A 19540-nucleotide genomic window follows, 5' to 3' on the forward strand; every position below is an offset into this window, starting at 1 on the left:
AGAAACAGGAAGGACAAGGTGGTGATTGGGACCAGTCAGCATGGGTTTACAAAGGGATGCGGTGCATGCTGTTTATCTTGACTTTAGTGGGATTTTGGCAATGTTTCCAATAACATCCCCCTAGACAAGCTGACAAAGCATGGGTTAGGTGAGTGGACAGTGAGGTGGATCCCTCAGGGGGTGGAAACTCTCTGAACAGCCAGGCTCTATCAGGTTTGTAGTGAACACAGGGAGAGGAGGGATTCGGGGGTGAGAAGAGAGCAGGGAAAGGACCAGGACCAGAACCAGGAGCAGGTATTTCCCTGCAGCCTGTGGACAGGACCATGCCAAAGCAGAAATTCACACTGAAGCCCATGGAAGACCCCACAGTGGAGCAGTGGGATATGTCCTGAAGGAACTGTTGCTCATGGAGGAGCCCACATCGGAGCAGGTTTATCCTTAAAGACCACAGCCCAAGAAGAGGACCCATACTGGAACACGGGGAATGTGTAAGGAGGAAGGAGCAGCTGAGAACTGTTACCTTATGGACTGAGCATAACTTCCCACTCTTCTTACCCCTGCACCACTTAAGGGAGGAGATTGGGGTAGGAGTTGGGGATGACGGGTTGAAGTTGAGCCTGGGAAAGGCAGGGGTGGATGTTTTAATACTGCCTTTGTTTCTTGATATCCCAATCTATTTTAACTGTCAATAAATTTAATTAATTCTCCCCAAGTTGAGTCTGTTTTGCCCGCGTTGGTAATTGGTAAATGATTTCCTTGTCTTTATCTTGACCCATGAGGTTTTGCATCTTACTTTATCCCCCTGTCCTTTTTGAGGAGGTGTGGTGGTTTTGGCCGGGATACGGTTAATTTCCTTCATAGCAGATGGTATGAGGCTATGTTTTTGATTTGTGCTGTAAACAGGGTTGATAATAGAGGGATATTTTAGTTATTGCTGAGCAGTGCTTACACAGAGTCAAGGCCTTCTCTGCTCCTCAGCCCACTCCATCAGTGTTTAGGCTGGGAGTACACAAGGAGCTGGGAGGGGACACAGCCAGGACAGCTGACCCCAAGTGGCCTAAGGGATGTTCCAGACCATATGACGTCATGCTTGGCATATAAAAGTGGGAGGAGAAGAAGAAGGAAAGGGGGGGATGTTCGGAGTGATGTCATCTGTCTTCCCAAGTAACCGTTACACGTGGTGGAGCCCTGCTCTCCTGGAGATGGCAGAACGCCAGCCTGCCGAGGGGAAGTGGTGAATGGATTCCTTGTTTTGCTTTGCTTGCCTGCGGCTTTGGCTTTACCTCTTAAACTGTCTATTTCAGCCCATGAGTTCTCTCACTTTCACCCTGCCGATTCTCTCCCCATCCCACTGATGGGACTTACCTGCTGGCTGGGGTTAAACCCCGAGAGAAGGGCGAGTGAGAGGTTCAGGTGGGTGGAGGTCTGGCAGCCAGGCAAGGCCAATCCACTGCAGCCGGTGAGGCCCATGTTTTGTCAAAGGCCAACTAGTAGGAGGCAATCCATACCAGATGTGCAATAGTGTCACACTTCCAGCGGCCTGTAGCCATGACTGCACAGGTATACATTTAGTTTTCTCCATCACCCTCGGCTGTGACAATCATGTCCTCCAGATGCAGAACAATACCTGTTTCAGACCACATATTTCTCAGGAGAACAGAGTGTCTGGGAATGGCTCTACATCTGAGATGGAATTCTTCCACTCTATTGAATGCAAGTGAAGGTGCTGATGGTTTCTTCGGACTTAGATGTCTACCATGGTGGCACCCAAGTCAGTGGAGAGAATAGTAACACATCTCCTCCTTCTGTGAAAACCATGATTGAGAGCGCCAGTCTTGATAAGGACAAGGTCCTTGGCAGGTTCAGTGTCCTCACACATTGAGTCAAATGGGACATTTATCACTGCTGACAATTCCGCCTGCCTCCCAGGGAAAGAGGTGAGACACCTCAGGGAAGAAGCACAGAGGTGACATGCAGCAGCTTCTGCAGTGACCCTGCTGGCAGCTCAGTGGTGCTAGACCTGCTAGCCAGCCTCCTCGGTCTTACTTTGTATCTCTTGAGCTGATTTTCTTTTGGATACAGCTGGGGAGACTTTCCATTCTTTTCAAAGCATCAGACTCCTAATTTCTCAGTGAGAAGCTCTCCCATCCCATTGACTAAGAGGATGGTGAGAAGCATGGGTATGTGAGGATGGGACATTTAGTAGGAAGCCACTGCCATGAAATGGAGCTGGGGACGGTGAGGCTAAACATAGGTGCAACGTTCCCCTTTGGCATGGGTGGTGGACCTGCCTGGCTGCTCAGACTATGAATGAACATCCTACCTACTCTGTTCTCACAGGTTTTACAGCAAGTGTCCTCAGGGAGGAAGTTACATGGCTGCGCAGATAAACCACAGCCATACGTGCTTTTATGATTGGAAGAGTTGTAGTTTGCACACTTTGTTTCCTCATTGGTGTAGCTTCTCCAAAGTGTGAGTTCAGATTAAGCTCTCTCAAGTTGAAGGATTGAACATCATGGGAGTGCCAAACAGCTCTGATCCTAGCCCAGCTGTAATAATTTTTGTGTTTCATGTGAAAAGCCATTCTGTTGCTACTAGCAAGGACCAGAGTGTTTCCTTTGTCCCAGTACACAGGGACAACATCTGATATGGGCAACATCATGGGAGGGGAAAACAAACAGAAAAAAAAAAAATATCTCATTTGAATTAAAAGCAAAAAAGTTAAGTTGTTTTAATCCTAACCCTGTTATTATCTTTTGCAGTGGTATTGAGCTCATGATAAGAAGATTGGGTGCTTGATTCAGCTGCTCACATGCAAACCTCTAGTGACAATAGAGATGCTCCAGGCTGTCACTCCATGCACTCCCAGAAGGGTACAGGTCTCCTCCACATAAGATCTGCCCCACTCACATGTTTGTAGTCAGTGGAGTTTAAGAAGCTTTTCAGGTTGACTAGCTGAGACATTTCTACCTTCAGATGCTAATTTGCCCTGCAGGCATTTTGGAGCAGAAACTATAGTTCAGGTGAGCCACTCAAGGCACATTTAGAGAATCAAATCAGCCCTTAGAAATTTCCCTTAGAGTGAGAATATTCCAATGAAATTACGTTTCTCTTCCAAAGTGTGCTCTGGCCTAAGATCATGCTCTAGGCCATGCCAGGAAGATTTCAAGACAGATGCGAGATTCAGCCGCAAATTGAGACAGAGCGTTTGTATGCTTACAGGAATCTGTTGCAGTGATGACTTTGCTAAATATGTCAGCCAAAGCTCCTCAGGTCAAAGAAGACCCATGTCCAGTTGGTTCATCATTTCTATCCTCATCTTTCTGAGATGAGAACAGACCTAGCTCCTAGGAATGATGGGGATTTTCAGGTGTCTTTCAGCTTCTCTGTTGACAGATGCATACCCAAAACTTTATTTTTGGTGCAGCTAGCTGTATTGCATTTACATGATCCTGGTCAACCAGTTCCAGTTGGCCCTACTTGAACAGTGAGTTCGGAGGAGATGACCTCCAGAGGTGCCTCCAACCTGAACTAGGATGTGAAACAGTTCCCCACTGCAGCAATTCCCTTGGGGGAGAGCAGGGTAGGGAGGATAAGCACCCTGAAGACATTTCGTCTCTTCACAGTGTCTGTGCAGACTGTGTGTGTGAGGGAGGAAAACCACAGAAGCAAGGATGTGATCTCTTCATCAGCAGTGCTTCCTGAAATGGAACGAGCTTGTTTGTCTCTGGTTTTGCTTTGAGAAAAACACTCCTCATAGTGCCCTGTAAAGTTAGGGGTTTGGCATTTTTTTTAATCGTACAGTGCACAATCAGCAAACCCACAGAATGGAAAGCTATGGTCAAGAAGCCAAGGTATGGCTTCTGTACCTAGCAATCACTGCATGGTTTCACTGGCTAACTGGTTCCCAGTGTCATGTTCCTGCCTGATTGGCCTCATAAAATTTTTCTTTCAATGCAGCCAGAACCTGTCCTGCTTCAGTTCTGAAATCTTGGTATTTACTCCTAAAAAAGAGTTTTAAAATATTGTTTTTAGTCAGTATCAGGGAAAATTACTGAGTCACTCATATGTTAAGGATAGACCTACATTATCATTACAACATCCAGTCTTGACAATCATTACTGAGGACACCTTAGTTTGTAAAGACCTCAGCCATTGTGAAATTTTAAAAGTTCCTTTATCTTTCAGTTAGTGCAATGAAATTTTAAAGAATTCCATCAATAATGACCTCTTACAGTAGCTTCCTCTTTAGGTTTTTGCATTTTCCACCTCATTATCTGTCAGCATTTATTTCATTTACACCCTTTTTTCACATTGGTTCAAACATAAGGAAAACACTATATTTCTAAAAAATTACGTGATGAAACACACAAAGATCCACCTAAAAGAGAAAACTGGATTAAAACAAAGAAGGATCATAGAATGGTTTGGGTTAGAAGGGACCTTAAAGATCATCTAGTTCCAACCATCCTGCCATGGGCAGGGACAACTTTCACTGGACCAGATTTCTGAAAGCCCCGTCCAACCTGGGCTTGAACCCTTCCAGGGAGGGGGCAGCCACAAACCTCTCTGGGCAGCCTGTGCCCATGTCTCACCACCCTCACGGAGAATAATTTCTTCCTTAAATCTAATCTAAATCTTCCCAATTTCAGTTTAAAACCATTACCCCTCATCCTATCCCCACACCCTCTGATAAAGAGTCCCTCCTCACCTTTCCTGTAGCCCCCTTTAAGTACTGGAAGGTTTCTGTAAGGTCTCCCCGGAGCCTTCTCTTCTCCAGGCTGACCACCCCCAACTCTCTCAGCCCGGCCTCCCAGGGGAGGTGCCCCAGATCCCTGAGCATCTTCATGGCCTCCTCTGGACCCGCTCAAGCAGATACATGTCCTTCTTATGTTGCAGGACCCAGAGCGGGACACAGCACTTCAGGTGGGTCTCACAAGAGTGGAGTAACGGGGGACAATCCCATCCCTCGACCTGCTGGCCACATTTCTCTTGTTGCAGCCCAGGTTACAGTTGGATTTCTGGGCTGTGAGCGCACATTGCTGGCTCACAGTGAGTTTTCCACCCACCAATACCTACAAGTCCTTCTCCACAAGGCTGTTCACCCACTCCTCACCCAGCCTGTATTTGTGCATGGAATTGCCCCAACGCACGTGCAGGACCTTGCACTTGACCTTTTTGAACTTCATAAGGTTTGCATTGGCCCAGCTCTCAAGCCTGTCAAGGTCCCTCTGGATGGCATCCCTGTCCTCCAACATGCCAACAGCACCACACATCTTGGTGTGTGGATGCGATAGTGCAGGAGAAACTGCAGGGATAACTACTTTCTAAAGTCTAAAACTTTTTCCAAAAAGCTATGGAAGATGAAGATATAACCAAAGAAATGCAGAACATTATGTGTACTTCTCTGAACACAGGCACTGCTGGAGCTCTGTCATGGCCATGCCAAACACTTGTACCATTGCTTTGGGTGGTTCCTTCTTTGCTCACCAGCCTCACAGCTCAATCTTGCATCAGTTATCAGGTTGTGTTCTGACTTTCCCAACCCCCTAGAAATCTCCCTGTTCAATCATGTGTGCGTGAAACTCCAGCTGGTCTCCCCGTTTCGTTCTCAGTTGGTGTCAGAACAGAAGAACAGGCAAGCTCAACCCCAAGGCATGCAACTCCACTTGGTACGAACTTCACTCAGCCTTGCTCTCCTTGTCAGTCCTCATGCAACTCCTGACATGCAATGAAGGGAGAAGAGCTCCACTGGTGTGGAAAATAACACAGTGGGTTTGAGTTTAAAATTCTGAACACAGACGCCAAATGTGCATGCTGCTCGTTAATGCTCATTCCCAACTTCCCTTGTTGTGAGCAACAGGTCAGAATTGCTTTTTTCCTTCAAGAAAACTGGCTCACTTGAGGATAAATGGACTATTTTAGTTTATGCAGTCATGCTTTTATGGTGATACAGACACAGACACTTGACTTGTGCTCAGAAAGCTTTATTGCAATTATACACTAGCTATTGCTTGCAAGTGGGAAGAGTGCAAGCCAGCAAGATGTTCAGGAAGGACCAGCTCACATTTCTTCCACCCTTTAAGACCTGAAGATGCTTCCTGCTTCTTTGCTTATTTCTTCCTGACTTTATGCAAAGGCAAAAACTGAGTCTTCAGGACTGTCTAGATTACAGGATTAGAACTACCAGTTTTGGGTACGGATGTAGCAAAATTGGGACCAGAAACTAGACAGTGGATTGAAGAAAGAGGTAAAAGAGCAACAAAATGAGGGCCAGGAAGTAGGAAGGGAGATAATAAGGTGAGCAGCGCTGTCTGATTGGTACCTGTCAGCTTGATGACCGTATCTGGAGCAAGACGATAAACCCAACTTTCTCTTCTGACCACACTGTAAGAGCCAGACCTGCTTTGGCAGTCAGGAGGACTGAGGTGGGAGCACGGTGGGTGCTTTCCCTAGCAAGCCCAGGATGGACAGATCAAACATCCTGGTGGTGCCTCATCAACACCTGCTCTGGCCCTTTCAGCAACAGTAGCTGCCCACCTCATCAGAACGAAGTGTTATTCCTGGAGGAGATGTGGTCACGTCAAAAGCAAGAGGCATATTTTGTTCAACCGCTGGTTGTCTTGTTGCCCATGTATCTCTAACAGCACGGTCTACAACTTCATTTATTTTTTTCTCTATATTTCTTAAATCTATGTTTTTCCAGAAATTAGTATCAACACGCTGGAGAGAAGGTTTCACCTTCTGTTCCATTATCAGCTCTGCACCCTCTTTCTTCATTTCTTTAATATGTTTCCATGTTTCTTTCTTTAATAGGCTCTTCAACTCCTCTTGCTGATGTCCTTCATGATTGCAGCAGAACCAGAAGGGGTATATGTTGTACAGGCCATAAAGAATGACAACAGCAGTAAGAATGAACAGCCCTGCAACCTGGAAGAAAAAATATTAAAACTAATGCTGTCAGTGGACTCTATGTTCCTCAAAATGTTTTGCACCTGAGTGAGAAGAATACCATATTAAAAACCTTGCACTATTATTAAGTCACATAGTTCTTATAAAATACATTCCTTGTTCCTGCCATGGCTAGATGACAACTGATGGTAAGAGATAGACTCGCCATAATAAGGAATGTCAGTCTGTCTCTCTCAAACAGTACATTCTCTTATTTCTTATTTTCATAAAACTTGCTTAAAGAACCAGATGCAAAGCAGATGCTTAAACCTCCAGAATAACCATGGAGTAAGATGTTCAAAGTTCAAGTTTTAGCCCCAGAAAGAACATGATAAGTTTTATTGATAAACATTAATTAAAAACAGAAACAGGGAAAAAAAAAATAGTAATGCAAATGTAGTAAACATACAAAATAAAAATCATAATTGCAACTTAACATTCATTCTCTGGATGAAATGGTTTCCATATTGCTATACATTCCAAATTCTTCATACACACAAGATAGTTGATATTAAAATATCTAAACTCCTAGATTGCTAGGACTCTTACCTGAGATAATATGTAGAACTCACTGGGGAATTCTGCTGCTCTGTTTTGGTTTGTATTTTGAGTGCTGTTTCCTTCCTTTGTTGAAGCCACACAGTCTATATATCTGCCATCACACAGTAGGATCACACACCAAATCAGAGGAGGTAGAAATGCCTTAAAAATTATCTCACTCTTCTGGCAGCATGACCATTTCCCAATACAGCGAGCGCAAGGAATGCAGGCAGGGTGGGAGGTCAAGCTCAGGAAAAATGTAATGAACGCTGGACAGAAAAAGTAGGAAATAACGTACAATTTCTTTAATGATTCCTTCTGAGGACATTTAAATTCAATTTCCATTATTTCCTCGAGAACAATCAGAATTATGGAATAAAATGATACAGATAACACATTATAATGATTTTTCAAAAAACTTATTAATTCCTTTCTGACTTGCATTTTGTTCAACAGTCAATACTTCACCACCTCAGAGGAGTAAGGAAGTCTTCTATGCCTCTACAGCACACAGCTTCTCTTCTTACACACTTTCTATCACCATGTCTGCAAATGATTAAACAGCAGAGCGGAAGTGAAAATTAAAACACGCACCGTAATTGTGTACTTATACATCTACAATCTGACTTTGTAGATTTTGAAACTTGTGGTTTCAGATGTCAAGTGTTTTGTACAGAGTCAAAAAAGCACGTACTAGTACTAGTTGAGGTTGGAAGGGACCTCTAGAAGTCATGTGGTCCAACCCACCCTGCTCAAACAGGACCACCTGGAGCCAGTTCCCCATGACCTTGTCCAGACAGCTTTTTAATATCTCCAGGGATGGATATTCCACTAACTCCTTATGTAACAATGTCTGTAAGACTCGGGGACCAGTTTGGGGCTCAATGTCCCTACTGCATTTTTCTGTCCATATGACATCTTTCTTGGAAAAGCACCTTGATTGGATAAGAGGCAACAGACATAAGCTGCAACAAGAGAAATTCCAATTAAATGTAGGGAAATTTTTTTTGGTAGCTTTTTGGTGGTCGAATATTAGAACAAGCTGCCAACTTCGGAGGAGTTCAGGGCTTGAGCATCCTCATATACTAGACCTGCTTTGATCAGAGCATTGGACTAGATGACTTCCAGAGGTCCCTTTCAACCTAAATTATTTTATGTTTCCTTGGGGTTTTTTCCCTCGTTGCTACAGGGTAAAGAGGATAATGTAATTAAAAATGAGAAGCCATTGCTTCTTGCCATTTTATTATTGCCATAATCAGTGTCATGCCATAAAGTTTGCCAAGGTGATGGGAGTTGAAACCAAGTTCCAGCTATGCTTCTACAGACTGAGACCCCAAAATAAAGAGGTATAAAATTAATCAGAGGAGGAGTACAGATAGTGCTCAAACCTGAAAATTAAGTTCTTCAATACAATGTGAAACTGAGTGGGATGCAATGAAAGATGCCTAGAGAAAGAAAAATAAAGTCATGGTGTGCTGATATAGATTCAGGTGGTTAACCAGAATGTGAATTGGGATTTTCTCATCCAGCTTGAGCTGCTTTGTAGACAAGTTAGAGAAGTCTGCTCTAACATTAATTTAGTTGCTAGAAGTCACAGTAACAATTATTAAACAAGAATATTCATGGCCTCTGAACTCAGACTGATAATAAACAGCTATTTTGCCTCGAGGTAAAGGATGTACAATGCAGCAATACATGAGGAAGTGCTCTAAAACCACCATGTAAAATTAGTTCTCATATGTGAGATCTCTGCACTGACTGAAAGTATAGTCAAGACCATTTATGATGAAAGCTCCCATAATTGCTTCGAGGTTTTGACTGTAGTTGTTTTGAACACTGTATTACACCATCACCTTAGCTCTCTGTTCATCTATGTTATGCAGTAACTAACTTGTAACTGGACTCTGAACTGTGTCCATTCTGTGGCCCAAGGATAGGCGCAGGCTGCACCAAATCTGGCTTTCTTCTCCCAATGTAATCATCACAGGGTACTCCTGCAGACCTGGACTCTCATGTCCCACCTGTGACTCACACATGTGTGATCTGCAGCTCCAGGCTCTGCCAGATCCACAGCAAAGCCATGTCTTCACTTATGTACACTAAACCATGCAACAGGTTGACAGAACCTCAATAACCAGCCTCCTGCCTTCGTCTTGGAGGTCCAAATGGGCAGCTGAGGGATGCAGAGGAGCAAAGTGCTGCCCATAAAAAAATCCAGCCTTGATTTGCTGGCAGCAATGATCTGTTCCTTGGGCACGGACTACATTGTTACGGTGCTCCTTGCAGAGGCACCTGGTTGGCAGAGGATCTGTGGGTGATGACATATAAATGATTTGTTCAGAAGTAAGAGGTTGATGTGTATCCTCTGTCTTTGAGTGATACCTCTGAACAGAGCTGGGGGAGATGCTTTACTCTGGGCTGGTGGGGCCACATGTCCGGGGAGGGAGCTGTCGTCCCCTGTGCCCCACGATGCAAGGGTTCCCCTCCCTGCTGTCATTGCCCCGGCAGAGGTGACCTGGAAAAGTGCTGAGATAGGGATGGCTGAGCCCGTCTTCCCATAGTCAGGTCCGAGGGGTGATTGTACCTGCCCCTCTGCAACCCACACCCACCCATCTGTGGGTGGTTCAGGGATATTCAGCTGAAAACATCATCCAGCAGACAGGAGCGGGATTGTCCAGTGGCAGGACAGATGGTGATGGGGTCTTGGCATCTTGCACTGGGAAGAGTACAAGAAAGACACCTTCTGGCATTTTTGCCTGTCTTCCTATTCACAGGAATGGACCATTGTTGCATTTGAAGGAGGTGATCCTTGAATATTAACCAGATTTCCTGGGCCCCTTATCCTGCAGGACTCTTCCAAGCATACCTCTGAAGATGACAGTTTGCTCTCCTGAAGTCCAGGGCTGTGAGCTTGCTTTTTACCCTTCTCCCTCTCCCCAGGACCCTGAGCTCCACCATCTCATGGTTGTTGCAGTCAAGGGTGCCTTCGACCTTCAAATTTCCAGGAAGACCCCTGTGCTTGGTGAGTAGGAGATCCAGCAGAGGCCCTTTCCTCATTGGCTCCTCTATCACTTGGAGGCAGAAGTTATCAACAATACACCCCAGGAACCTCCTGGATTGCTTGTGGACTGCTGTGTTGTCCCTCCAGCAGATATCAGGGTTATTGAAATCCCCACCAAGGACCAGGACCTGCATATATGAAGATACTCCTGTCTGTCTGTAGAGGGCCTAATCCACTTGTTATTCCTTATCATATGGCCTGTAGCAGATTTCTACTCTAATGTCACCTGTATCTCTCCTCTCCTTAATCCCATCCCATGAGCCCTCCATTGGCTCCTCAACCATCCCCAGGTGAGCTCTGTGCACTCCAACTGCTCTCTCACATAACAGACAACTCCCTCTCCACATCTTCCCAGACAGAAGACCCTGTGTGCCTCCATTGCAACACTCCAGTCACGGGAGCCATTCCACCATGTCTCCCTGATCCTAACAAGATTATAGCCCTGAAACTGCACCCAGGTCTCTACTTCATCATCATTATTCACCATATAGCATGCTTTAGTGGGAAGGAACTTCACAGAAGCACCTCAACATGTTGACTGTCTAGAAAGGGGCTGGGGGATTTCTCTGTAATGGTGTCTTGCATGCAACTCCTTGTTGAAATGCAACTGCTGGAAGTGACCCCGTTTAAACCTCATTTTGTGGAGATTGTGTTGCATTTCTGTCACATCGTCCCATGACCTTTGCTCATCAACCCTGTATGTCACTCCCTCACAAGACTGCCAGTTAGTGTCTCCATCCCCCATGATTCTCAGTTTCAAGGCCTCCTTACAGGGACAACCATCTTATTGGAAAAAGTAGCTTTCCCCTGCTTGATGAGGTGGGTCCCATCTCTCCAAAGTGGACACTGATCTACAAACAGGATCCAGTGGACATAGACCCCAAAAGCCCGTTGCCCAAATCAAATTCACAGCCAGTTCTTGGCTTCTAATATCAGTACAATCCTCCTCATAACCTTTCCACCCTTAACAGCAGGATGGAGGAGAAAACAACCTGGTCCCCCATGCCCTTGATTACAACCCCCGGAGCCCAATAGCCACCACTGACCATGCCCAGGTTTCCTGTGGCACAATCACTTGCATCCACATGGAAGAACAGTGGGCAGCAGCTGACAGAAATGGGTAAAGGAGAGTGGGGTACAAGGGGCAGGAGGGCTTTGCAGGGAGGATGCTGCCCCCAAGGGACGGGCAAACCGAATTCGTGCTCCGGTGCCTGAGTGTATGGAAATGAAAGGGGGAGCTCTGTACTCTGTAGGCGCAGGCTCTGCAGTGGGGGCTGAGGCAGGGCCCCCACTGCTCACAGCCTCTCGTTGTGGGAAAGGCACTGCTGGCCACAGAAATACAGCAGGACCACTCCCAGGCGCGCGGCAAGCCACGGGCCAGGCAGCTCTTGAACCGCTGTCCCCAGCTCAGAGCAAAGCAGACGCTTCAAGGACACGGTGCTCCCGCAGTGCCCCAGAAAATGCGGGGGCAGCTGGGATGTGCCAGGCTGTGTCCTCCCAGCCCTGCCTCCCTCCTGCTGCTGCTTGGTGAGTCGGGGATTTCTTTGCCTTGGGGCTCAGGACCAGAGAGTTGCCGAGCGGGACAGGACACGGGATAGGGTGGTAAAGGGTGTGCGGAGAAGCTGGGCAGAAATGAGGGGCAGAGTTGCAATGAGGGGAGGAAGATGATGGCCTCCTCCATTTACAGCACAGCTCTGAGCAAAGGACACATGATTCCAACCCCTGTAAGGTGGTTCAGGTAGCAGTGGGAGCCTTGGTAGGTGTTGGAGAGCTTTAGGGAGCCAGGGTCACCCAGCTGGAACTACAGATGCACCCAAAATGGCCTTGGGGTGTTTTCAAGACATGAGACAAAGGAGATACAGGATAGAGAGGCATGGCTGGGGAGGCCTCAGCAAGGAATCAGCAGTGGGGACTTGTGCAAGGACATGTGCATGAGCCAGGTCACTGCCCCTGTAACCAAAACCCTCTCTGTCCCATGGTGCAGGTGCTGGCCTGACTGTCCAGGACATCTGCAGCTCCCCAGGTGAGGAAGAAAAGGGAGATGCATGGGGCTGGAGATGGGAAGGGAGATGGAATTTATTCCCCATGTGTGGACCCTGGAGAGGATACTCTTCCCTGCCTAGGTCCAGGGCATTTTGCATCCATGACAAAACTAACACTGCCCCATCTCTCCAGGTGATCTCCTGGCTCCAGAACTCTTCCTGAACACCTCCATCGCTCGGGAGGGAGAAACGGTTGTGTTTCGCTGCTTGATTGACTGGCAGTCTACAGTGACCCGAATTGTGTTCTGCAAGAACGGGGTGGAGGTCTACAGCCTGAAAGCCCAGCAGGGTCATCTGAGTTACATCTTGCTGCTCAACATCACCATGGGGAGCAGAGGGACGTATGCGTGTGGGTACCAGCACCGGAATGAGAGGAATTTGGTGAGGAGCTCTGCCCTCAGTACACCTCGAAACCTGACTGTCACAGGTGAGATGTGGCACTGGGGCACAGGCAGACACTGGCCCAGGGCTCCACAGTCCCCAGAGGGGTTTTGGGACCCTGTTGTACCCCATGGTGTGTCCCCGAGCAGTTGGGATGCCGGAGGTCAGTGTGGAGTTCATACCAGCCTTTGCCACCATCACAACTCCTCCCAGCCATGGGAGAGCATCCTGCTCCTCTCCTGCCCCCAGCACCACGGGAAGGGGACAGTGGTGGTGACAGATGGAATCCAGAGGCAGAGCTGTGCGATCCACTGATTTATTTATCACAACTCTTGATAGATGGTGGATCATGGGCTTCCCCACTGCTGCTTAGTTGTGCAGTACCTGGGGGAGCTGGAGACTCTCACCCTGTCCCTTTCTCCTCCCAGGCAGCCGGTCCAGCTCCCAGGCAGGGACACCGACCACAGGTGAGTGGTTCCCTCCCCACACACCCACTGTCCCCCAGAATCAGGCTGAGGGATGTGGGCTGCCGACCCCAGAACACAGGGAGGTTCATCAACCAGACTCTGGGCTCTACGGGCATGTCCTGCTATCTCCTGCTTCTCCCCACTGATGCACCCTCTTGCCTAACACCTTCTGTACCCTCCAGCTCCCCATCCCGGGCTCCTCGACAACTTCCCCACAGGCATCGTGCTGGGAGTGGCGGCCAGCTCCCTCCTCCTCCTGGCTGCAGCCATCTCCTGTGCTGTGAAAAAAGGTGAGGGATTTAGGGAAATTGAGGATAAACCTCCAGGCATAAATAACACAACCTGATGCAGGGACACTGCTATTTAGCCAATGCCAGTTTCGGATGATCGGCTCCTTACTCCCATTTGATGGGAAGACGAGCCCCTTAGGCTTTTGATGCATGACTTGGGTGGAGAAAAAATGCCAGGATGGGCAAGAAGTTTACTCTGGAGTAAATACACTTGCTTCTCAATGTAGTCGTGGAGAGACCAAATGCATCCCTGCCCCAGGCAGACATTTGCTCCCAGCCCTCTGGGCAGGTAAAGGGAGTCTCCCAGCTCGCCTGAGCAGAGCAAGCACAGCTCCTCGACACTTGGGCTGTGCACGGCTGCTGAGAGCTTGGGAGAAGCCAGTCAGGGAGACAGGACACAGAGATGCCTGGGCTGGGCTGGGCAAGTCCCTCCCTGAGTGAGCTGCGGAGCTCCAGCCCATCATCTTCATCGTGCAGCCCAGCACATGGAAAGCCGATGCCGAGCAGTAACTCTGCTTCCCTACCCCTCCCTTTCTTTTTCTTGCAGTGGCCTGCAGAGAGAGGTGCCAAAGGTGAGCAGCAATCCCTCCGGGCTGCAGGGCTGGGGGGTGATGGAGACGGTGGCATGGTGGGCACCCTGGGGTGGTCCTTGGCCAGGGACAGCATGGTCTGTGTCTGTGGGTGGCTTCCGCCATGGTGCAGGCAGGGAGGAGCAGGACTCGCCCTCAGCTGGAGTCCAACTGTGGACCTCATTCAAGAAGTCTTTGTCCATGGGAAAGATGCAAAAGGCCCTATTGTTGCAGGATGGCAGTGGGGCCACCAACCTTCAACAGCTTTTCTCCCCTTTGCCTCTAGACCACCTGGTGATGTTGGTTGTGCTGAAGATTCTTTTTCTGACAACCAGATTTACTGTAAGTGCTTACAGTCCCCCTGCACCCTTCCCGTCTGGCACTGGAATTAAAGGCCTTCTGCTTGAGCATCCCAGTAAATTAAATCTCAATAAATAGTATTACCACTAAGTATTTCACTCTCATACTGATATGTACTGTGAAAAACTAGGGATCATCCCTTCCAGACTTCCATTTGGCTGTCTAGTGTCCTGCTGATCATGGGATGCTAATTGTGGTTCTCCCTGCAGATAACAACACTGATGGACTGGGAAGAGTTGAGGTGAGTTCATCTCTTGCAAAGGCATTCATTCATACACGCTTCCTTCCACGGTGCCAGCCCAGCCCAAGGGTCTGTGGCCGTGATGGGCACCAGGAGGATGAGGCTGCTGTCTTTTGTATTCTGAAGGTCTCCATGCCAAACTGCTCTGAAGCTTCACTGTACGCCAACTTATGAGAAAGCGAGCCATGATGCAGCTGTCTTCTGAGTTAAGCAACACCAGACAGAGCGTTCACGTGGATCTTTGCTGTCTCTCCCTCTCCCCTCTGTGAGGATCTGTGGGCATTTTCTGGACATTCCTGGCGGGGCTCGGATGGCTCCTTCAGGAGTTGAAGTTCTGCCAGTCCCCACACATTTGGGCCTTTAGCTCTCCTGGATGAAACTTTTGCTTGGCGAGATCTCAGAAGATCCCCAGACCCTTCTCCACCCAAACACCCTGCTCCCAGCTCTGCGGAGATCATCTTGTGCGGGCTGGGAAGGTGTCCACACAGGTCCATTGGGAGAGGCAGAGACAAATGGGGAAAGCATGGAAGATAGGCGAGTTGTAAAGAAGAGCATGAAGTTGCACCCTGTTGGGGGAGACAAAATGGAAATGCAGGCTAGGCCTTGGAGCAGGCCCCTCAGCATGAACACAAGTACTGAGAGGCTCCTGCTAGGTCGACCCTGGGAAAAGTAGAGTTCATGTTTCTTCTAGGTAGTTAGAAGAGTGCTGTGTCTGGGTTTTAGCGTGGGGGCTGTTATGAGAAAAATGCTGATAAGCACACTGATGTTTTCGGCTGCTGCTGGAAAAGAAGAAAGCAGGGAGACTGCCAGGTGTGCACAATTAGCGTGTGAACACGCGGTGGTGTTAAGGTGGTAAGCAAGCGCTGGAACTTGATGGAAAGTACTGCAACTTACGAAAGGGACATAAGCAGCCTGCGTGCTGAAGTAAAGGGTCTGAGCATCACCCATGATCTGAGTCCGTGCCTCAATACGTCACAGCACCCCAAAGAGAAAGGAGCTGCTGTTGCCTTATCTGCGGCGAGGTGTCAGGCGGAATGCCCCTCGAGATCGGCTGTCTGTCTCCAGGGGTTGTTACTGAATGTTGGTGCCACAGGGCTCACGTGGGGACACAAAACCAAGCCGGCTTTGAAAGCTGCAAAGCTCTATTTAGTGGAAGCCTCAAATTTAATGCAACCTGTATCTACTAACAAATGATAATTTTGGCGCAAGAACACAGGTGCCCCTCTGATCTTGCATGGCATTTTAACACTCCAGGGGCACGGTCAGGTTTGGCTACAGCCAGACCAAAAATGGCTTTTGGCTGGCGTTTAGGTTTGGGAAGGAAAGCAGAGCCAAGATGAAAAAGGAGGGGGAGTAACCTCTCCAGCCACCCCTTTGTATCTATAATGCTGTCTTTGGGCAGCTCAAGCCCATTCCTGAAGGAGTGTAGAAGACAGAAGTGCAGTCAGTGATAGAAATCCATAGATGTTTATTCTTCATTTGAGCAAAAGCACATCATCATGGCACACAGCTATTAACAGAGACTTGCACATCGGCGCCTGTGCATGTGTGTGCCTGTCTATACATATGACCCTCTGTGTGGGTTGATATCAGAGCACACCGGCAGTTACATCGCGCACTTTGTGTACACACACTGCATTTTACACAGTGGGACGGAGATGTCCTCTCGTGTGGTACTCACGCAGACATTTCCAAAATACGTCATATATTCTGTACGTACTTCTATAGCACACGTTGTAAATACGTGTGGAAGTCACAGATACACTTTTGGTTCGAGTCATCCAGAATACATGTGTGATGTGTGTGGGAAGGTCTGAGCACAGTGGAAGGTCTGGGTGTGACATGTTTCATGGACAGGGCTTGTGGGCAGGTATTTCCCTCCCAAGCGAAGAGCTGGCAATTCCCCAGCAAGAACTTTTGAGGACGAGCTGAGGGGTTGGCACACGGTGGGTTCATGGCGACGGGAGCCTGCAAAGCTCCTTCTAAAACCTGATCTGCCTGGTGGGTGGGAATGGGGTTGGGAAAGCAATGGTGGAGAACACGGTCTGCTGCAGAGCTGGGGGAGCGTCAGCAAGGTGCCCAACACACAGCCCTTCCCCCCGACAGCAAACCCCATGCAAGTCCGACCTGGACACCCCAGCCCCAATTTACCAGCGCGGGAACTCTCTGCCAGAGAGAAAAGGCCAACGTGGGCAATTCTCCCCAGGCCCTTGCCAGGCTGGAGCGCTATCTGCACTGGCTGCGTGCGTGGCTCAACATGGCATACGTTGTGGTGCTGTGCATCTCTTGTACGCGAGGCTTTCAAGGGAAAAATAAACCATGTTATTTCATTTGCTGGCCACAAGGCCTGTGCAAGCATCTGGCCCTGGGCTACCGGACTGCTGAAGGGAGCTGTGCACTTTGGAAAACCAGGCTGGGTTAACAAGGGAGCAAAACTAATAGCAGATTTGGGGCAGTACTGAGCAGTTTCTCAGTGGCCCCTTATTTCTTCTTGGTTGTTGTTTTCCCACAGTTAATTTCGGTGGGGTTTTTTTTGTTTTTTTTTGTTTTTCTGTTTTTTTTTTCCCCTCTTGAAAACTACCAAAATTTTAGATCAGACATTTAGGCATGAACCATTTTTCCAGGGAAAATATCTGCAGAAGATGTCAAGGGGAAAAAAATGGTATTTGGTGTAGAAAAATTTCTCCTTGTTGGAGAAGGGCCGCCCTTTTCAAGCAGAAAGGGTCATCGAGTGAGGTGAGATGTGGGCAGGTGGGCACAGAGAGAAACGTCTTTTTCTCCAAGTGCAGCCCTTGAGTTCTCGGTGGGAATGGCCCCGTGGGACGCCCCAGCCCAAGCCAGCAGACCCCAAGCAGCACATGCCACCCCCGGGGCCCCGCTTCCTGGTTCGGCACCAAAGCTGTGCCATGACTCACCCTATTCCGTCCAACGTGGGCGACCGTGGAGTCTGGTGGGGGGCAAAAGCCACACTGTTAGCCCTTGCTTCCCATTCTGGGGAGGGGTGAGACCCACCCTGTCCTTGAAGAGCAGAGCCCCCGGGGTCAGGAGCGAGTCCCCTGCCCTCCTCCCACCCTAATTTCACCCAGCTCCTGGCAACAGAGCAAGTTGCCCTTTGTCTGTGGATGTGGAGCAGGGATGCTGGGGGTTTGCTGCATTTCCCCCAGCCCGTGGCATCCTGTTCCTTTGAGCAACCAGCAGACCTTTATCTGCGGCTCTGTGCCCACGTGGGGAACCTAAGAAACCCTGCAAATAGACCGAGGGACACGGGCGGTGGGGAGATATCCCCCTTCCCCCACCCACTGAACGCCCCTTTGCTGCAGCCTGTGGTTGCAGAGTCAGCAAGGAGACAAATGCACCCACATCCTCAGCTGCTGCACTCTGCTTTGAAGCAGAAATGATCACAAAGTAAAGAGGTAGAGGGGGAAACCCACCAATCCCGGTGGAGCTGGGCTGCAGCCGGGGACCAGAGCGTGTAGGGAAAGACCCTGCCAGAAAATGGCATTGGTCACCTTGCGTGTCGGGCTGCTGTCACCTTTCTTCTGCAGGCAGAAGCTGGGCTGTACGTGCAAGGAAGAAGCGGGGTGCAATGTAGCCGGGAGAAATGTGCCCTTGATCACCGGGCAGTTGTTTTGCATCTCCAGCTGGAATGTTAATTGCTGGGAGTGCTTGTGGACTTGTGAAAGGCCCTGTGTGTCAGTGCAAATGAGAGGAGCGGCTGGAGAGAGAGAAAGGGGTTTGGGGGCATTTCCCTGGAAATCTGTGCAGCTTCTGAGACTGCGGCACCGCCAGTCAATGGGCACAGGGGTGCTGCTGCTGCCAGAGGGTACTCACACTGTACTTCGTCGTGGTCGGCCAGTTCCGTCTCTTGGCTGGGAATGTGCTGCTGCCTGGCAAGAAGGGTGAAAAGGTTTTAGGGTCTGTGCCAGGTTGTGATTGGCCAGTTCTGTCATTGCCGTGGATGAATTTATCTTGCATTGGATGAACAGCTGGAGTCAATCTGTGGGCAAGTCCTGCTCTTCCCTGCCTGCACCATGGCGGAAGCCACCCACAGACACAGACCATGCTGTCCCTGGCCAAGGACCACCCCAGGGTGCCCACCATGCCACCGTCTCCATCACCCCCCAGCCCTGCAGCCCGGAGGGATTGCTGCTCACCTTTGGCACCTCTCTCTGCAGGCCACTGCAAGAAAAAGAAAGGGAGGGGTAGGGAAGCAGAGTTACTGCTCGGCATCGGCTTTCCATGTGCTGGGCTGCACGATGAAGATGATGGGCTGGAGCTCCGCAGCTCACTCAGGGAGGGACTTGCCCAGCCCAGCCCAGGCATCTCTGTGTCCTGTCTCCCTGACTGGCTTCTCCCAAGCTCTCAGCAGCCGTGCACAGCCCAAGTGTCGAGGAGCTGTGCTTGCTCTGCTCAGGAGAGCTGGGAGACTCCCTTTACCTGCCCAGAGGGCTGGGAGCAAATGTCTGCCTGGGGCAGGGATGCATTTGGTCTCTCCACGACTACATTGAGAAGCAAGTGTATTTACTCCAGAGTAAACTTCTTGCCCATCCTGGCATTTTTTCTCCACCCAAGTCATGCATCAAAAGCCTAAGGGGCTCGTCTTCCCATCAAATGGGAGTAAGGAGCCGATCATCCGAA

General features: G+C 49.0%; 1 protein-coding gene across 1 annotated transcript; it reads left to right on the forward strand.

Annotated features, from left to right (window-relative positions):
- The first annotated feature begins 1711 nt into the window (after positions 1-1711).
- Positions 1712-15119, forward strand: LOC122153258. Its single transcript, XM_042790482.1, has 10 exons — positions 1712-1849; positions 10432-10513; positions 12537-12575; positions 12728-13021; positions 13404-13442; positions 13625-13732; positions 14280-14304; positions 14588-14643; positions 14871-14902; positions 15029-15119. Exons 1-10 carry the CDS (start codon positions 1712-1714, stop codon positions 15074-15076), a joined length of 861 nt encoding a protein of 286 aa, XP_042646416.1. The 3' UTR covers positions 15077-15119.
- Positions 15120-19540: the final 4421 nt, after the last annotated feature.

The sequence above is a fragment of the Tyto alba genome, unplaced genomic scaffold (genome assembly GCF_018691265.1).
Source record: "Tyto alba isolate M040663 unplaced genomic scaffold, T.alba_DEE_v4.0 Super-Scaffold_17, whole genome shotgun sequence".
In the NCBI taxonomy this organism is placed as follows: domain Eukaryota; kingdom Metazoa; phylum Chordata; class Aves; order Strigiformes; family Tytonidae; genus Tyto; species Tyto alba.

Bases quoted from the DNA above. Each gene is read 5' to 3' on its own strand.
- LOC122153258 (XM_042790482.1), top strand. From the start codon at position 1,712: ATGCAAGTGAAGGTGCTGATGGTTTCTTCGGACTTAGATGTCTACCAT. The intron at 10,514-12,536 runs GTGAGTAGGAGA...CCCATGGTGCAG, and splicing joins CAGGAAGACCCCTGTGCTTG to GTGCTGGCCTGACTGTCCAG. The intron at 13,022-13,403 runs GTGAGATGTGGC...TTCTCCTCCCAG, and splicing joins TCGAAACCTGACTGTCACAG to GCAGCCGGTCCAGCTCCCAG.